General features: G+C 32.7%; 1 protein-coding gene across 1 annotated transcript in view; it reads left to right on the plus strand.

The window, feature by feature from the left end:
• CCDC91 (coiled-coil domain containing 91) overlaps nt 1-19,973 on the plus strand; it is a 303,146-nt gene that overhangs the window by 184,448 nt on the left and 98,725 nt on the right. Inside the window, exons 8-9 of the mRNA XM_031938091.1 lie at nt 16,239-16,331; nt 16,420-16,488. Coding sequence (XP_031793951.1) covers nt 16,239-16,331; nt 16,420-16,488 — 162 coding nt within the window. The remainder of the gene's footprint in view (nt 1-16,238; nt 16,332-16,419; nt 16,489-19,973) is intronic.

The raw sequence follows: 19,973 nt of genomic DNA on the forward strand, positions 1-19,973 counted from the left end.
TCTTGACAAGTCACATATAAGCTATTTATAAAAACCATTCAATGTAATTTCAGGTGGGAATAATAAGGCAAGGAATAAATATTATCCCCTTTGGGATGGCAGTTTTCAACATCTGAAGAGTTAATTAAATACTAAATAATTAAGAAAACATCATTAAAAAGATTACTCATAAAACTTATATTGTATAACAAACTTTAAAAATATGTATAATCCTTGTCCCAAATGTCTATATCATAATACTATAGATATTGTTGCTATAACAGTTAAGAATTCAAATGGGACCTTAAGGAGAAGAAATAAGTTTTGACGGAGATTATGGTGAGGGAAAGGTGAGGAAAAACAATTTTCTTATCAAAATATTTAACTGGGAACAGACAATTCTCAGATGAAGAAATTGAAACTATTTCTAGTCATATAAAAAGATGCTCCAAGTCATTATTAATCAGAGAAATGCAAATTAAGACAACTCTAAGATATCACTACACACCTATCAGATTGGCTAAGATGACAGGAAAAAATAATGATGATTGTTGGAGGGGATGTGGGAAAACTGGGACATTGATGCATTGTTGGTGGAGTTGTGAATGAATCCAACCCTTCTGGAGAGTAGTTTGGAACTATGCTCAAAAAGTTATCAAACTGTGCATACCCTTTGATCCAGCAGTGTTACTACTGGGCTTATATCCCAAAGAGATCTTAAAGAAGGGAAAGGGACCTGTATGTGCATGAATGTTTGTGGCAGCCCTCTTTGTAGTGGCTAGAAACTGGAAACTGAGTGGATGCCCATCAGTTGGAGAATGGCTGAATAAATTGTGGTATATGAATATTATGGAATATTGTTCTGTAAGAAATGACCAACAGGATGATTTCAGAAAGATCTGGAGAGACTTACACAAACTGATGCTGAGTGAAACGAGCAGGACCAGGAGATCATTATATACTTAAACAACAATACTATATGATGACCATTTCTGATGGACCTGGCCATCCTCAGCAATGAGATGAACCAAATCATTTCCAATGAAGCAGTAATGAACTTAACCAGCTACGCCCAGAGAAAGAACTCTGGGAGATGACTAAAAACCATTACATTGAATTCCCAATCCCCATATTTATGCCCACCTGCATTTTTGATTTCCTTTACAAGCTAATTGTACAATATTTCAGAGTCTGATTCTTTTTGTACAGCAAAATAACGGTTTGTTCATGTATACTTATTGTGTATCTAATTTATATTTAAATATATTTAACATCTACTGGTCATCCTGCCATCTGGGGGAGGGGGTGGGGGGTAAGAGGTGAAAAATTGGAACAAGAGGTTTGGCAATTGTTAATGCTGTAAAGTTACCCATACATATAACCTGTAAATAAAAGTGTATTAAATAAAAAAAAATATTTAACTGGGCTGATATAAAGAAATGTAATATAGGTAATTCTATGAGAATCTGAGAGACTAGTGAGTATAGAGTTTCACAGGACTGTCTTATAGTTACTTAAGCAAAAAGAAATTGAGGAACAGTATTAGAAAGAACCTTCAGACTTTAATTATTAATTTATGACCAAACAAGAGCTAAAGAACATTATTAAGTGCAAAATAGATCATTTTGGTTGCATTGACATTTGCAGAGGCAATACCAATTCAACCAAGATTAGAAGGAAAGCAGAAGGATAGAAAAGTTTTGTTTTGTTTTTTTTAACCACCAGTGCTTTGATAAAGTCTTCCTTTCCCATATTTAGAGACCTGAGTAAAATCTATGAGAATACTAGTCATTCCCCAGTTGATAAATGGTTAAAAGATATGAACAAGCAGATTTCAGATGAGAAAATTAAATCTACAACCCTATTGATTAAAGGGATGTATATTAAAAGAAATCTAAAGTACCACCTCATTCCTATGAGATTGGCTAATATGACAAAAAAGAAAATGATAACTGTTGGAGAAGATATAGGAAAGTAATGCATTGATGGTGGATTTGTGAATTGATCCAACCATTCTGGAGAGCAATTTGGAAGTGGGCTCAAAAAAAGTAAGCAAACTGTTCATACTTTCTGATCTGGCATTATCATCTCTAGATCTGTATCCACAAAGACATAAAAAAGGGAAAAGGACCTGTAAGCACAAAAATATTATTAGTAGCTCTTTTTGTTGTGGTAAAGAATCGAAAATTGAGGGAATGCCCATCAACTGGGGAATTGTGGAATAAATGGTAGCATGTCAATGTAATGGAATACAATTGTGCTGAAATGATGAGTAGGTAGATTTCAGAAAAATTTGAAAAGACTTATATAAACTAATTCTATGTGAAGTGATCATCAACTATAATGCTGTCTGCTCTTTTCAGCAATACAGTGATCCAAGACAATTCCAAAAGACTCATGATGAAAAATGCTGCAAATCAAAGCATACCATTTTAATGGTTTTTTTTCATGATTTTCTCTTTTTGTTCTGTTTCATCTTTCACATCACAACAAATATCGGAATATTTTTAACATAATTTCACATGTATGAATAGCTTTGAGGTTGTTTGCTGTGTTGAGGAGGGAGAGAAAAATTTAGAATTCAAAATCTTATTTAAAAATTAATGTTGGGGAGACCTGGGTGGCACAGTGGTTAGAGCACCAACCCTGAAGTCAGGAGGACCTGAGTTCAAATCTGGTCTCAGAAACTTAACATTTCCTAGCTGTGTGACCCTAGGCAAGTCACTTAACTCAATTGTCTCAGCCAAAAAAAAAAAGAAAAAAAGAAAAATATGTTGTGTAAGGATCAAAGAGAGGCCAGTCAAGTGCAGTTAGGATGTAACACAGGCATATTTGGCCTGGAGATCCCTGGATGTGATTGACTATGAGTACATAGGGACTACCTTCATGGGTGGGATCTCCAGCCACGGTGGGAACCCTGAACACTCTGAAGTTGCTTAACGAATGTGAAGTGTCTCCGTCTCTGATTGGCTGTGCCTGTGACCTCATGGAATGAATATAAGCTCAGTGGGGGAGGAGCGCAACCCTTTTCACCTGGAGCTCTGCCAAAGAGAAGACACTGCAGGAGGTCTTAGAGTAGGATGTAACCCACGTGAATAAAGTTTCTAAGTTTGTCTGCAAAAACTCTGGGGTGCTCTGTTGTGCTTTAACTGTGTCCCTATGAGACAGCAGCCAGAGAATTTCTGACGACCTCAGGAAGAGGTAAGCTTTATATTAATATTTACCAGAGATTACTCTGATGCCCTGGGAATTAGGAGAGACTGGCAATAGCAAATACAATGATAGCTGTTGCAATGTTGGAAACTATCATTACATGTAATCATAAAAAATAAAATATTGTTTACAACAAAATAAACAGAATTAACCAGTATCTCTAGTGGAAAAACAGAGTAAAATTATATAAGTGACGATAAAGTCACCTAAAAAGAATTGAGCTTCTGATGTACTGATGGTATTCTGGTGAGGTGATTCTGGCTGTGATGTATTATAAAATATTTAATTTGTAGGTCTTTTATTTTTATTACTTATTTTACTTATTAATATACAATACAACTTCATTAATGTTAATTTCCATTAGAGTATAGAAAAATAAATGACTTTGGGGAAAAGTTTTCTCTTATATTAATTATTATATAATAAACTCAAGTGAAATTTGAGCTAATCAGGTTAATTAAGAGATCACAAGTTCACTAATGAGAAACAAATTATCATAACATATTCTAGTATCATTATAGAAGTCACAAGTAAAAATTAAATATGTGTACTGAATTAAGTGGCAGGATGTAGTTGGGTGACTCCCTGGTAAGATTGGATACACCTCAGACCCTATAGAATCCTGCTCCATGTGGGACGGACTCTCTCTGTCTCTCTCAATAGTATCTAGATAAGTATCTATCTATGAATCTACTTAGATTCATATCTAAAGACATGTATACATATCTGTAGATATCTATTTGTTGCGTTCTGTCTGTCTATGTGTTCTATGTATCTTTCTTTGGACCTGAATAAACTTCATAATTTCCAAATCTGGATTGAATTTGATATAAGTGATGAGAATATATTCCTGGTCTAGGTATGCCACATAGTTCTTCCTGTGCAATGCATTTGATCACACTTGGTTTTCTAGATAAGTATCAATTCATTACAACTATATACCATGAGGGTGTTTTAAGGAATTTCCTGCATTTGTTTAGAGGAAAATCCATTTGATAGATTACAATAAGAGCCATTCTCCTTCTGTTTAGTCAAAATAGGAAAACATTGTGGTCTTGGTAACTAGTAGAAACAGAAAAGCAGACCTCAGAACTCATAGTAAGAGAGAAGAAACAAAGTCCAGTAACGTGCTGTTAAATTGTTTACTAAAATGACATTTCATACTTAGAAGTGAGCAATAAGTCTGTTTTTAACTTGAGAACGTGATTGAATATAATATTTCTTCCTTTTCCTGTCCACACAATATCAGAGAAGATAAAATTAAAAGCAGGAAAAATTATTTTTATTGTCAGTCAAACTAACAATTTCTAAATTTTGATCATGTTGAAAAGAAGAAAAATGTTCAGGAGTAGAAAGAGAAACAGAGATAGAGTTTAATGGAATTTTGGATGTGAATGTGATCTATGATTCCTATTACTCTACATTCTTTCAAAATTATGCACTCCTTAATAGAATGGCCTGTCCCAATACAGCCACATCTTTCACAGGGTATAATATAAGTTACACATTCTTGGTGGAAAAAGCATTTTAGTGTCAATTAAATTTTTTCTATTAAACCAACTATCATATCAATATTAAATTTAATTTATCTTATAAATATATGACAATAAAAATTTCAGAAAGTTTTTCACAGTTGAACATTGTACACTATTTCTTTTACTATGTAAAAGGGTTCTTCTGATCTTTCATTCTGTATCAGTTGATGTAAGTCTTTCCAGGATTTTCTGAAGAAAATTTCTGTTTCTATAGCACAATATTATTCCATTACCATAATGTACTAAAGCTTATTCAACTATTCCCCAATTGATGAGAAATATTTTGCCACCACAAAAAGAATTGCTATAAATATTTTTATACAAATAGATCCTTTCCATTTAAAAAATATCCTTCATATACAGACTAAGTACTAGTTAAAGGGTATGCACACACAAAAAAATGTTTATACCAGCTCTTTTTGTAGTAGCAAAGAACTGGAAACTGAGTGGATATCCATCACTTAGAAAATGACTGGATAAGTTGTGGTATGTGAATATGATTGAATATTATTGGTCTAGAAAAAATAGTCAGCAGAATGAGTTCGGAAAGTCCTGGAGAATCTTACATGAATTGATATTAAGTGAAATGAGTTAGAACCAAGAAAACATTGCACATAGCACCAATAAGATTATATGATGGTCAACTGTGATGGACATGGTTCTTCTCAGCAATGAGGAGATTCAGGCCAATTGCAAAAGACTTGTGAGCCATCTGCATCTATAGTGACTGAATGTGTATCACAGTATAGTATTTTTACCTTTTTTGTTGTTGTTTACTTTCTTTTTTTCTTTCTCATTTTTCCCTTTTTTGATCTGATTTTTCTTATGCAGCATGATAAATATGGAAATATTTTATATAAGAATTGCACATATTTAATATATATTGGATTGCTTGCTATTGAGGGAACGAGAGACAAGGAAAAGGAGGGAGAAAATTTGGAGCACAGGATTCTGCAGGGGTGGATATTGAGAACTATCATTGTATTTATTTTGAAAATAAAAGGCTATTATTAAAAATTTTAAAAATAAAAAATAAAGCCATGCATAGATTTATAACTCCTTGAGTATACTTACAAATTCCTCTGCAGAGCAGTTCACAATTCTATGAACATTTAATGTTTCACAATTTTCTATATCTCCTCAAATATTTATTATTTTTCTTCTCTGTCTTAATCATTCTAATAGGTCTTAATAATAGGTCTTAAACAACCCAAAAGTTGTTTTAATCTGCAGTTTTCTAATCAATACTGACTTAGAGGATTTTTATATGACCATACCGGCTTGTTTTCTTCTTTAAAGTTCCTTACTTATCCTTTGCATATTTATCAATTGGGGAATTACTCATATTCTTTTTAAAAATAATAGTTTACCAACTCTGAGATACCACTTCCCACCTCTCAGATTGGCTAAGATGACAGGAAAAGATAATGATAAAACTGGGGATATGGGAAAACTGGGATACTAGTACCTTGTTAGTGAAGTTGTGAAATGATTCAGCTTTTCTGAAGAGTAATTTGGGACTATGGCCAAAGTTGCTATGAAACTGTGTGTATATACCTTTGGTCCAGTAGTGTCTCTGCTGGATCTAATAATTTTTACTATATTAAGTTAAAAACATTTTGTACAAACAAAACTAATGAAGATAAGATTAGAAGGGAAGCAATAAACTGGGAAAACATTTTTACATCCAAGGGATCTGATAAAGGCCTTATTTCTAAAATTATATAGAGAGAATTGACTCAAAATTTATAATAGTTCAAGCTATTCTCCAATTGATAAATGGTCAAAGGATATGAACAGACAATTTTCATATGAAGAAATCGAAACTATTTGTAGCCACATGAAAAGATGCTCCAAATCACTATTGATCAGAGAAATGCAAATCAAGACAACTTTGAGAATTCACTACACACCTGTCAGATTGGCTAAGATGACAGGAAAAGATAATGACAAATGGTGGAGGGTATGTGGGAAAACTGGGACACTGATACATTGTTGGTGGAAGTATGAACGGATCCAATAATTTTGGAGAGCAATTTGGAACTATGCTCAAAAAGTTATCAAATTGTGCATACCCTTTGATCCAGCAATGTTTCTCTTAATTTCTCTTTTAAGAATTTAGATGCTACACCACTTGGTGCATATATGTTAAATATTGATATTGCTTCATTATCTATGCTACCCTTTAGCAAGATATAGTGCCCTTCCTTATCTCTTTTAATTAAATCAGTTTTTGCTTTTGCTTGATCTGAGATCAGGATGGCTACTCCTGCTTTTATGACTTCACCTGAAGCATAGTAGATTCTGCTCCAAACTTTTACCTTTATTCTGGATGTATCTCCCTACTTCAGGTGTGTTTCCTGTAAACAATATATTATAGGATTCTGGCTTTTAATCCATTCTGCTAACTGCTTCCTCTTTATGGGAGAATTTACCTCATTCACATTTATAGTTGAAATTACCAATTCTGTATTACTTGCCATCTTGGTAATCCCTGTTTATGCTTTTCTCCCTTCCTTCCCCCTTCCCCCCCTCCCTAGTATTAAACTTGTGAGCACCACTTTCTTCTCACAGCCCTCCCTTTTTTAGTATCCCTTCCCCTACCTTAGAGTTCCTCTCCCTTTCTTACTCCTTTCCCTCAAAATTTCTGTATTCCCTTCTGCTTAGCTTATTCCTTCCCTTTTCACTTTTCCCTTCCTACTTTTCAATGAGGTGGGAGAACTTTCACCATAAATCAAACATGTCTAAAATTTTTCTCTTTAAGCCAATTCTGATGGCAGTAAGATACCCACTATATTCATCCCCCTCCATTCTTTCTCTCAGTTATACTAGGTTTCCTTTACCTCTTCATAACATGTAGTACCCCCACTTTACCCTTTTCCTGGTACAATTTCCTTTCTACCTCTAGTTTCTATAACAAGGTATACATGTATTCTTTATATATCTTTATAGCAGAAATATAGTTCCCAAGATTTCTTTTTACCTTTTTAGGTTTCTCTTGAGTTCTGTATTTGTAGATCAAACTTTTTGTTAAGTTCTGGTTTTTTCATCAAAAATAGATGAAATTCGCTTATTTCATTGAATGTCCATCTTCTTCCCTGGAAAAAGATGCTCATTCTGGCTGGGTAAGTTATTTTTGGTTTCATACTGAGTTCCTTAGCTTTTTGGAAAATTATATTCCAGGACCTTCGATCCTTTAAAGTGGACGCTGCTGGATCCTGGGGAATCCTTATTGCGGCTCCTCTATATTTAAATTGGTTTTTTCTAGCTGCTTGCAGTATTTTTTCCTTCATCTGATAGTTCTGGCATTTGGCCACTATATTTCTTAGTGTTTTGATTTTAGGGTCCCTTTCAGTAGGTGAATGATGAATTCTTTCAATGTCTATTTTACCCTCTGTTTCTATGACTTCTGGGCAGTTCTCTTTGATAATTTCCTGGAAAATAGTGTCCAAGCTCTTTTTTTCATCATATTTTTCAGGGAGTCCAGTAATTCTCAGATTGTCTCTCCTAGATCTATTTTCCAGGTCTGTTGTTTTCCCAAGAAGGTATTTCATATTTTTTCCATTGTTTCATTTTTTTGGTTTTGCTTGACTGATTCTTGTTGTCTCCTTGAGTCATTCAATTCCATTTGTTTGATTCTGATTTTCAATGAAGTGTTTTCTTTACTCACTTTTTTATATCTTTTTCTAATTGTCCAATTGAATTTTTAAGTGAGTTGTTTTGTTCTGTGGAGGTTTTTTTCCATTTCGCCAATTTTATTTTTTAGAGAGCTATTTTCTGTTTCCAGTTCACTAATTCTATTTTTCAGGGATTTTATTTCTTTATCCATCCTATCTTTAAATGAGTGGGATGACTTCTCTAGACTCTCTTGCCAAGCCTCCCTCTCCTTTTCCCATTTCTTCTAGCTCTCTTGTGAAAGCCTTTTTAATTTCTTCTATGAGATTCAGCTGTGCTGAGGGCCAGATAATTTCCTCCATCAGGGGTTCACCTGGAGACAGTCTGTTTTTAGTTTTCTCAGAGTTTAGAGTCTGCTCTGTATCCATATAGAAGCTGTCAATGGTTAAGGTCCGTTTAAATTTTTTGCTCATTTGGTCAGAGAAGAATCAAATACAAACTAGCAAAGAAAAAAAGAAAAGAAACCCCAAATGGAATCTGCTTTTTTCTTTTTTTTTCTTTTTTTTGGGCTGGCTGAGACACTGTTGGGAAGAGGTGGCCAGGTCCTGAGAGACTCTAGCTGTTTGGGGTTGTATTCTTCACCCCCTGTGTTTTTAGCTTCCCTGCTTGTCTACTGGTTTGCTGCCAGGCCGAAGTATCCAATACTGTAGCAGAGCTCTCCCTGCAGAGGCGGCTGAGATCACACCCCACCTCCCTCGGGTCTGCTCAGCTGTGAGCTGCCTGCCATGCTCTCACTGCCACTGCCTGCCCTCAGCCTGCACCTGATCTAAAACTGCCCCCTCCATTGAGCAAAAACAGACCTTTCCTGGCAAATTTCAAGGATGTCTTCTCTTGGTAATTATTTGTTGGGTTTTTTTTCAGTCAAACATTAATTCAGAGGCTTGTCATGAAATGAATTCTGAGAGAAAACATGGAGCTTATGCATCTATGTGCCTCCTCTCTGCTATCTTGGCCGGAAGTCGATCTAGCAATGTTTCTATTGGGATTATATCCCAAAGAGATCTTAAAAGAGAGAAAGGGGCCCACATGTGCAAAAATGCTGTGGCAGCCCTTTTTGTAGTGGCAAGTGGAAACTGGTGGATGCCCATCAATTGGAAAATGGCTGAATAAATTATGATATATGAATGTCAAGGAATACTATTGTTCTGTAAGAAATGACCAGCAGGATGATTTCAGAGAGGTTTGGCGAGACCTACATGAACTGATACAAAGTGAAATGAGCAGAACTAGGAGATCATTATACATGGCAACAACAAGACTATATGATGATCAGTTCTGACAGATGTGACTTTTTTCAACATTGAGATGATATGGACCAGTTCCACTTGTACAGTGATGAAAAGAGAGAACTATGGAAATAGAGGGTGGAACACAGCATAGCATTCTCTCTCTGTTATTATTTGCTTGCATTTTGTTTCTTTTTTCTCAGTTTTTCTTTTTCTTCCTTCTTGATCTGATTTTTCTTGCACAACTGGATGGCTGTGTAAATATGTATACACATATTAGATCTAGCATGTATTTCAGCATATTTGGCATATATTGGACTGTGCTGGGTGGGAGTGGTGAGGGGAGAATTTGTGGCATGGGGTTATGCAGGATCAATATTGGAAAAATTACCCATGCATATGCTTTGTAAATAAAAATCTTTAATAAAAAAGTGCTTTATTAGATTTCCTAGTGAAATAACATATGCCAATCACAGTGAATTTATTTTGTCCTAGCATACCAAAGGAAAAATTATAATTATTATTATATTATCCTGAATAGAAAATCCACAGAACAAAACAAATGGAAAAAAATTTGCTTGCTCTGAAGGTGGGCTAATCTTTTGTAATTTTATCAACGTTCCTGGCATCTCAATCTGGGTTTGACTTATAAACTGATTTGCAAAGATGATCCATAACCACTTTAAATGTAATTTTATTTTTACTTCAAAATAAGTGTCAATATCAAAATCATTCTTTAGTGGTTAAAAATAAAAAAGAATACCAATCAACAGACTTAACAAAGAAGAATAAAAAAATTAATCCATAATGCAGGTTTTAACCTACCTGAAAACAAATTACCAAGGAAAAAATTCCATATATGATAAATATTGTTGAAAAGCCTATAAAACAATCTGCAAAAATGAAGTTTGTATCTTATGCCATATCCCACAATAAATTCAAAATGGATATATAGCCTGATTATTAGGGATTATGTAATTTTTAAAATAAAATAGAAATTTGTCTTACAATTAAGGAGCAAATTCTTAACCAAACAAACGTTTTACTTGCAAAAGATAAAATAGATAATTTTGACAATATGAAAATTTGAGAATTTTTAAATAAGTAACATCAGGGCATCTAGGATAAGAAAGGAAATGATCAACTAGACAAAAATATTGGCATCAAAAATCTGATAAGAATTTGATATCCAAGATAGATTGACAGTGAATAGAAATACGAAAGCCAATTTGCAATAGAGGTGTAATCAAAAGTTAGGACTAAAGTTCTCAAAAGAATTAGCAGGTATTAACAACTACATTAAAGTGTGTTCTAAATCATTAATAATTAAGTTCTTTTTATTTATTGTTTTCCTAGGATTTTTTTAGTATCTTGCTATTCTCGATCTTCACTTTCTTTCTTTTATTGACATAAGCATTTATAGATATAATTTTTCCCTAAGTACTACCTTGATTGTATCTCCAAAAATGTTATTGTGTTATCTCATTGTCTTTTAGTGAAATTATTCATGTTTTTGATGATTTACTCTTTGACTTATCTATTCATTGAATCAGGTTATTTAATATCCAATTTTAAATTAGTTTCACTTTGTTTTTTTAAAGTAAATTATTAAATATAATTTTTATTGGATTATGGTCAGGAAACTTTAAAAAGAGATAAATATAATTGTTTTTCTTTGTTTTTCAAGGAGAGGAAGTACAGGGGAGATAAAATCAAATTTAGTTGCTTGAAAAGAATAAAAATTTTTAAGTATTTAAGATTTTCCAGTCTTTCTCAAGATATTGATCCATAAATCCATATTCATCTATAATCACAAAATTTAATGACAAATCAGCTTTTTTTTTGAAGACCTTTAACAAGTTTAGAATCCATGTTCAGTTGGTGAGTGGCTTTCACAATCTAATATGGAATTATTTTTATTCACCTTTTAATTTCTATCATCATTCAAGAACTTGCTCTACTGTTAAGTAACTGCTGTAGTAATTTAGTACTTTTCTAGCTTGTGTAACTCTTACCCACAACTATTTCCCAATGTGGTTTTAGTTCTAGAGAGTGGTTGATGTTGATATCCAGCTCTTGCAAACCATATGATTGGTGTGGTTTAAACTGTAACCTTGTTAAAACCGTGGTCGAGTTGCACTTAAGACTTATTTAATGAATTACTCAAATGTTCATGTACAGTTTTTAGGTGACTACTGCCTTTTTTTTCCCATCACAGTTAAAAAATATACAAATTGTCATTTTGTTTTACATTTACATTTAGAAACAGAGTGCCCCATATTATTAGTTAAATATCCATTCCCAGTTCAATTGATAAGTAGCACCTTCTGCTTTCCAACTTATTAGTTACAGAATTTCACACGAGAGATTTCTATTGAACACAAGCCTCAGTCTCATGTAAATGTCTTGGAAACTCTAGAAGTATATTATTGGAATGTTTGCTTTTTTATTAGAAAAATAGTTTTGTTCTATTCTGGTTTATTTCACCAAATATTTTTATCTTTCAAGTTACTTAAAGGGTACTTGTTTATATTCTTAATTAATTCAGTTACATATAACAATCTGAAGCATGAATCCTTTTTATCATTCTCATCAAATGTTACCATAACTGTGCTCATATTTAATGAAATTAATGTGGTTAGAAACTTTTATCTTAGATGAAGTCACATTTTGTTGATTTTCATAAAATGTAGGGAAAATTAATAGAAGCAGATTGAGAACATAGAGGGCAAGGGCACTGAGAAGGAAGTAGCCATTAGGTTTTTTATCTAAAGATCATAGTGCCCTAATAATATAAACATTCACCATTATTTTTAATCAAGTCATATGTGATTTATAGAAGTGCCATAATTAATGAGATCATGTAGTTAACAATTCTGTTTCCCAGGATTTAATTCTCCTTAGCAGTGCAATTTTCCAATATTTTCCTTAGATTTATAGCCAAATAGAATAGAGAAGTAGAATAAATACTGTGATCAGCCATGAGTATTATGTAAAATATGCGTAAAGGTCCACTTTTTCCATTAGTAAAATGAAATAAACAATACTTTAACCCAAAGCTCTTGTGAGGAAAAGTATTTTGTAATCTGTAAGGCTCTGTTTAAATATGAGACAATAGTAGTAGCAAACATGTCAGTAATAGCAGGTGTTTTTCAATAATATGATGTGCTCTGATAAAATTTCTGGATGGGATCTTCTATTTTTTACATTATCACATTTTACATATACCATGTTATTAATGAAGTTGTTCCTCTTCCTTTTTCTGTAAATACCAGAAATAATATTAGGATAATATAGTTATTAATACCCTTTCTTTCATAAAATCATATGGAACTGGAAGAGAACATTAGGTGAGAATCTAGTATATTAAAGGCAGTTTGTGAGATCTAGCAATTGTCTTCTTTAATAGAAAGAATTACTTAAAATTATATTTAGACAGTTAACTATAGTTTTTGTTTTTTTTTAAGGGACATAGTTTCCCAATATATGACTAATTTCCTGTGATGCAGAAGACAAAAGAAAACAAAAATCTGCTTATTTCAGCTGAAAATTATTAGATTTGATTTTTCACATGATAAAGACAAAATAATCAGCTGTATGACCAATTTTTCTCTGGTAACTTTTATATCAATTTAATAAACATTTATTAAGCACCTACTATGTGTCAAGCAGTGTGCTAAGCATCTTTCATTTCTGTATATTTTCAATGCTTCTTTGTTGCCATTTTCTTTGTTTCTTTACATTAAGTATCTCATAAAAGCCTCATTTCACAAATAAATGAGTCAGATTTAAAATAATATAACTATAAATAGTGCTGCCTTTATTAAAACTCCTGCCCAAATCCCTATCTGTTAGACAGGGTATGCTTTTATTCTTAAATCAGATATATCTTGTCCTTCATTTTTAGCTTTAAAGCTTTTTTTAGCTCTTTGTAATCATGTCATAGGGGGTGGACAAAGCTGCTTCGTGAGTAGTGCTGGTTGTGTCACTGCCCTTCTTCCCCCTCTTCCTCCCTCTACCCACGAAGGGGAAATTGAAGGAGGGTCATGAGATGGGAAATGCCCTAATGGTTCCTGCTGTGAAGCACCACATTCCTTAATGTCATCATCACTGTACTTACCTCCTTTCTTTTCTAATTCTTCATGCTTTTCAGCTATTTTATCAGTACCATCCCCCTCCTCCTCTTTTTTTCTTTTTCCTTATTCTAAAACTTATGTAATTCCTTAAAGCCAATTATATTAAGTTATATGTATAGAATTGTGCATCCCCTTTGATCCAGCAGTATTTCTACTAGGATTATATCCCAATGAGATCCTAAAGGAGGGAAAGGGACCCACATATACAAAAATGTTTGTCGTAGCCCTCTTTCTAGTGTCAAGAAACTAGAAACTGAGTGGATGCCCATTAATTGGAAAAATGGCTGAATAAATTATGGTGTATGAGTGCTATGAAATATTATTGTTCTGAAAGAAATGACCACCACGATGATTTTAGAGAGGCTTGAAGTGAGACTTACATGAACTGATGCTAAGTGAAATGAGCAAAACCAGGAGATAATTATATATATGGCAATAACAAGACAATTCAATGATCAATTCTGAAGGAAGTGGCTCTCTTCAATATTGATTGAAGCCTCACTTGTGCAGTGAGGAAAAGAGCCATCTATACCCAGTGAGAAAACGATGGGAACAGAGTATGGAACACAATGTAGCATTCTCACTCTTTCTGTTGTTATTTGCTTTCATTGTGTTTTCTTTCTCAGTTTTTTTTTCTTCCTTCTTGATCTGATTTTTCCTGTGCAACAAGATATTTGTATAAATACATATACATATTTTGGATCTAACATGTATTTCAACATATTTAACATGTATTGGACTGCCTGCCAGCTAAGGGAGGGGATAGGGAGAAGGAGGGGAAAATTTGCAACAAAAGGTTTTGCAACGGTCAATATTGGAAAAATTACTAAAATATAAAAAATATGCTTTATAAATAAAAAGCTTCAATTTAAAAAAAAGATCACTGGCAACTGAATGGAGGATGAATTGAAATGAATTGGAATGGGATAAGCATTTATTAAATATCTTAGTATATGCCTAACTGTTGTTCTAAGAACTTTACAATTTACAACTTTCCTGGGTCACACAGTTAATAAGTATCTGAGATTGTATTTGAACACAAATATTCTTGACCCAAGGCCTTGTGCTCTATCCATTAAGCTCACTTTAGGAATTCATCTTATCTAAATACCATCCAAGCACTGCAGTTTACTCTCTGAAACTCATATTCACCTTGGCCTTATTGTAATGCTGTTCATTCCAAAAACTAAAATTCTTGAAGACTAGTTAAGATTACTTTCCATAAAAAATTTTTAGTATTCATATTTCATTGATGTAGTAGAATAAATATAAACTGAGCAAGATTTTTTGGATTTTGTTTTTGTTTGTTTGTTTTAAATAGACAAGCATCAGCATTACTTGTTTTGTCAATAGCCTGGACAAAAACAACTTAACTCAAACTTTGAATTGAATTCACAACATTTAAATAGCAATTTATGAGTATGTAACTTTTTTCTAATTATAGTCTTATTTTACCCAAAAATATTTCTACAATATTATGCTTGAAGGCAAAATAATCAACAAAAGTGAACATTGTTCTCATTGGAACTCTTCATGGATATTTGTGCCTAAGAATCACAGTAGTCACATAGCTAGTATTTATATAGCACTTTAAGTTTTGAAAATTGCTTTATATCTTATTTCGTTTGATCCTCAGAATAATACTATCAGATAAATGCTATTATTATTTTCATTTTACAGATGAAGAAATTAAGATTGTGAGAAATTAAGTTACATGCCTAAGGTCACACAGCTTCTTAGTTTCTAAATAGGTTTGAATTCAGATCTTCATAACTATTGCTCTATCTATACTGCCATTTAACCTGCTTAAGTGAGTGGAATTCTGTACATTCTGTCTCACAACGATGTTGTGAGGCAAGTGTGAAGGTCATGTAAATGTAAGTTGTTATTATCTTCAATCCCAGTCTTGACAGATTTAAGATTTGTGTATAAGAGTTAAATGCCTTAACTCCCTTTTGAATATTCTGTGGTTTTATGGTCTATTAGCATCCTGTTGATGAAATACAATGTGAATACAATATTGCTGCATTTTAGAAAAGCTATTCTCCTATCTTCAACTATGTTCTTGAAAACCCATCATCCCTATGTGGTTTCTCTTGGGAGCTGAGTGGCATATATGACTATGAGATAATTTTCAAATTTATGAATAATAAAACTGATTTCAAATAAATATATATATATACATATTTGCACATATATATCCATATAAAATGATACATGCATATATTATGCAGGCTCAACATCCAAGAAACAATGCTGCAGAGCTATATTAGAATGTATTAGTCATATATATGTTTGTTATTTTTAAAAGAAACCATTTATACCTTACATTTCTATTTGCTGATAACAGTCAAGTTAGAAGCATTCTGTGTGGCAATTGGAGTTCAGCAACTCTCCTCCTTTCTTTTAGTTCTCTCCTGTCTTTTAGATTATTTGCATCGTATTCAAAACAATTTAATTATCTTTCCTTAAAGCATCAGAGGCTTCTTGATATGCTTGATATAGAAAAGGAACAGCTAACAGAAAAAATAAAAGAAGCTTTGACTCGACAGTCTCAAGATCAGAAGGTAAGATTCCAAGTATCATTGGGGGAAATAGTTCTCATTTCCTCAGATAATAGATCTAATATCTTTTGAACCATTTTGTGATTTGCAGGAATTATTGGGAAAGTATTTGACAGAAGAAATGCAAAGAAGTAAAGATGCATTAGCAACTGCAGCAAAGGTATTTCCATATATTGGTTTCTTTATAAATGGGTGAAATTTAAGAAAGGTGAGTTAGTTAATTTTGCAATTTATCTATTGATATAATAGCTGCAGAAAGAGGGTTTCCTTCCTCATTTCTCCTTATGTTTATTTTAATTCAACAAATTCAAATTAAATTAAATTAAAAATCAAATTAATGAATTAATTAAAAAAAATGGCTATGTGCAAAACCCCATTCTTTATAAATACAAAGGCATTTTGAAGTATCTTTTACCTCTAGGACTATCTGCTCGGGTATATAACATATAAACAGAAAAGTAAATATGAGATAAGTTGAAGAAGAAGAGTGCCTTAATAGCTAGGGTATAAAGAAAGACTTTGGATACAGTGTGGTACCTGAAAATAAACCTGGAAGGAAAACTAACAATTCTAAGAAGCTAATTCTAAAAATTAGATGGATTCAGTTGAATAACCATAATGAGAGAACAGTCATTAACAGTTCAATGTAGTGTATACTTATTTTGTATTTAATTTATACTTTAACATATTTAACATGTATTGGTCAACCTGCCATCTAGGAGAGCTGGTGGGAAGAAGCAGCAAAAGGTTTGGCAATTGTCAGTGCTGTAAAATTACCCATGCATATAACTTGTAAATAAAAAATAAAAAATAAAAAAATAAAAAGCTATTTAAAAAAAAGTTCAATGTAGGCCTTGGAAGGCAGGATGGTAGAGAAGGGGCAGGGATTCACCTACTCTCTAAAAACGATTTTATGTAATACTCTAGAACAAATTGTGGAGCAGTAGAGCTACAGAAGGACAGAGTTAGGCAATTTTCCAATTCAAGACAACTAGGAGGTTCTGAAGAAAAAACTACTGTACCTCAGTGAGAGCTATAATCCAGCACAGGCTATACCACCACAAACCAGGTTCCAATAAATCAGAAGAAACCCTTGGGAATTATTGAATAAGTGGCAATAGTGGTAGTTTCTGGACATCTGAAATCACAGACATTAAGGGGATCAAACAGTAAAAAGGAAATTACAGGAATCCCTTTGCTGGCACTGGGGGTAGAATTCTGTTCCATTGCCCATTTTTGAATCTGGATCATAGTCCTGGGTCTCAGACCTAAGGCAAGAAGGAGCGTTAGCACATCAGTCTACAGCAAGGGAAAGAGAGACATTGGTCACAGTTCCAGGGTAGAAAAAGTGCTTATGTTGCTCACAGAACTGTATATGGTACAGGAGAATAATAAACACATGTCTTTCTATATTATAACACCTTGGAAGAACTGAAAACTTACAGGTCTCTAAAATTGCCCCTGAAAACAGATTCTGAAGCAGTACTCTTTCCACTCCAATGGCAGAGCCCCATTTTATCAGCATTAAAAGTCAGGAAATAGGCTGGAAAATAAGCAAAGAGCACAAAAATTTCCTGGCTATAGAAAATTACTGTAGTAACAGAGAAAGATCAAAGCACAAATTCAGAAGAAGACAACAAAGTCAGAACTCCTATATCCAAAGATTCAAAGAAAAAAATTGATTGACCCAAGGCCATGGAAGAGCTCAAAAAGAATTTTTAAAATTGAGTAAAAGAGGAAGAGGAAAAACTGGGAAGAAAAATGAGAATGCTGCAAGAAAATCATGCAAAATGAGTCAGTAGCTTGGTAAAGGAGATAGAAAAAATATTGAAGAAAACAATATCTTAAAAAAACAGAATGGGCCAAATTAGTAAAAATAAAATAATAAAAGATGCAAAAATCCACTGAAGAGAAGAATGTTTAGAAAATGTATTGGAAAGTGTACCTCATCCAGATAGAGAATTATAGAGACTTTTGTTTGTTTTTTTCTTATATTTTATTTTTATATTTTAATCTGATTTTTCTTATGCAGCATGATGAATATGGAAATATGTTTAGAAAATTGAACATATTTAACCTATATTAGGTTGCTTGCTGTCTTGGGTAGTGAGAGGGAGAAAAATTTGGAACAAAAGCTTTTGCAAAGATGAATATTGAAAACTAACTTTGCATGTATTTATAAAAATAAAATACTATAAGGAATGAAGAAAGAAAACCAGAATTGGCCAAATGGAAAAAAAAGATATACAAAAATTCAATGAAGAGATCTTCTTAAAAAGCAAAATGTGAATTTGATGTACAGAAATTCACTGAAGAAAAGAATTCCATAAAATATAGAATTAGCTAAATGCAAAAAGGAGATACAAAAGTTCAATAAAGAAAGTGATTATTTAAAAATTAGAATCAGGCAAATGAAAGCTAATAACTCCAAGAGACATCAAGAAATAATAAAACGAAAACAAAAGAATGAAAAAATAGAGGAAAATGTAAAATATCTCATTGGAAAAACAACTTATCTGGAAAATAGATCTGGGAGAGATAATTTAAAAATTATTGGACTGAAAGCAACAATCACAAAAAGAGTTTAGACATCTCTTTGAAGCAATTATTAAGGAAAATTGCCCTGATGTCCTAGAACTAGGAAAGAAAATAGAAATTGAAAAAAATAAATCTACTGATTACCTTCTGAATTAAATCCCCAAATGAAAACTCCCAGGAATATTATAGCCAAATTCCAGAGCTCCCAGGTCAAGGAGAAAATATTGCAAGTGGCCAAAAAAAAATCATTTATTGTGGGGCCAGTCAAAATAACACAACATTTAGCAATTTGTAAATTAAAGGATCTTAGTGTTGTGAATATGATATTCCAGATTCTTACAACCAAGAATCACCTACCCAGCAAAATTGAGTATTATCCTTTAGGGGAAAAAGATATTCAATGAATTAGAGGACTTTCAAGCATTCCTAATGAAAGAATGATAGCTGAATGGAAATTTTAACTTTTGAATACTAGATACAAAACGAAAGTTAAACAGGAAAGAGAAATCATAAGGAATTCAACAAGGTTAAACTATTTATATTCTTACATTGGGAAAATGATATTTGCAACTCTGAAAAACTTTCTCATTATTTGGGTAGTTAGAAGGAAAATACAAAGAGAGTATAAGTATGAGTTGAATATGATGAAATGATTATTTTTAAAAATTTAAAGAAGTGAGAAAGAAGAATGCACTGAAAAGGAAGAGATAGAATGGGGTAAATTATCTGACATAAAAAAGATAATGAAAACAATATTCATGGTAATTTCAATGTAAATGGAAAGAACAATAACCATAAAACAACAAAGATTGAATTTTGCAAAACTGCAAAGAATAAACATGACTCCAAAGAAGAAAATTAAGGACATACCCTTAGTCCTTTGTAGAGGTAAGGGTCTGTGGATATGGTACATTGCATATATTTTCAGACTTTTTTCTATCTCTTAATTGTTTTTGCTGATTTTTTTTCTTAGAAGATGTTTATTATATGAAATGACTCTCTGGGAGTTAGAGGAAGAGGAATGCTAGAATAAATTCTTATGATGTAAAAACAATGTAACATCAATATAATTTTATTTTAAAACTATCCTGTAAAAGTTTTTCCATT

This window comes from Sarcophilus harrisii, chromosome 5 (genome assembly GCF_902635505.1).
Source record: "Sarcophilus harrisii chromosome 5, mSarHar1.11, whole genome shotgun sequence".
NCBI classification, from domain to species: Eukaryota; Metazoa; Chordata; class Mammalia; order Dasyuromorphia; family Dasyuridae; genus Sarcophilus; species Sarcophilus harrisii.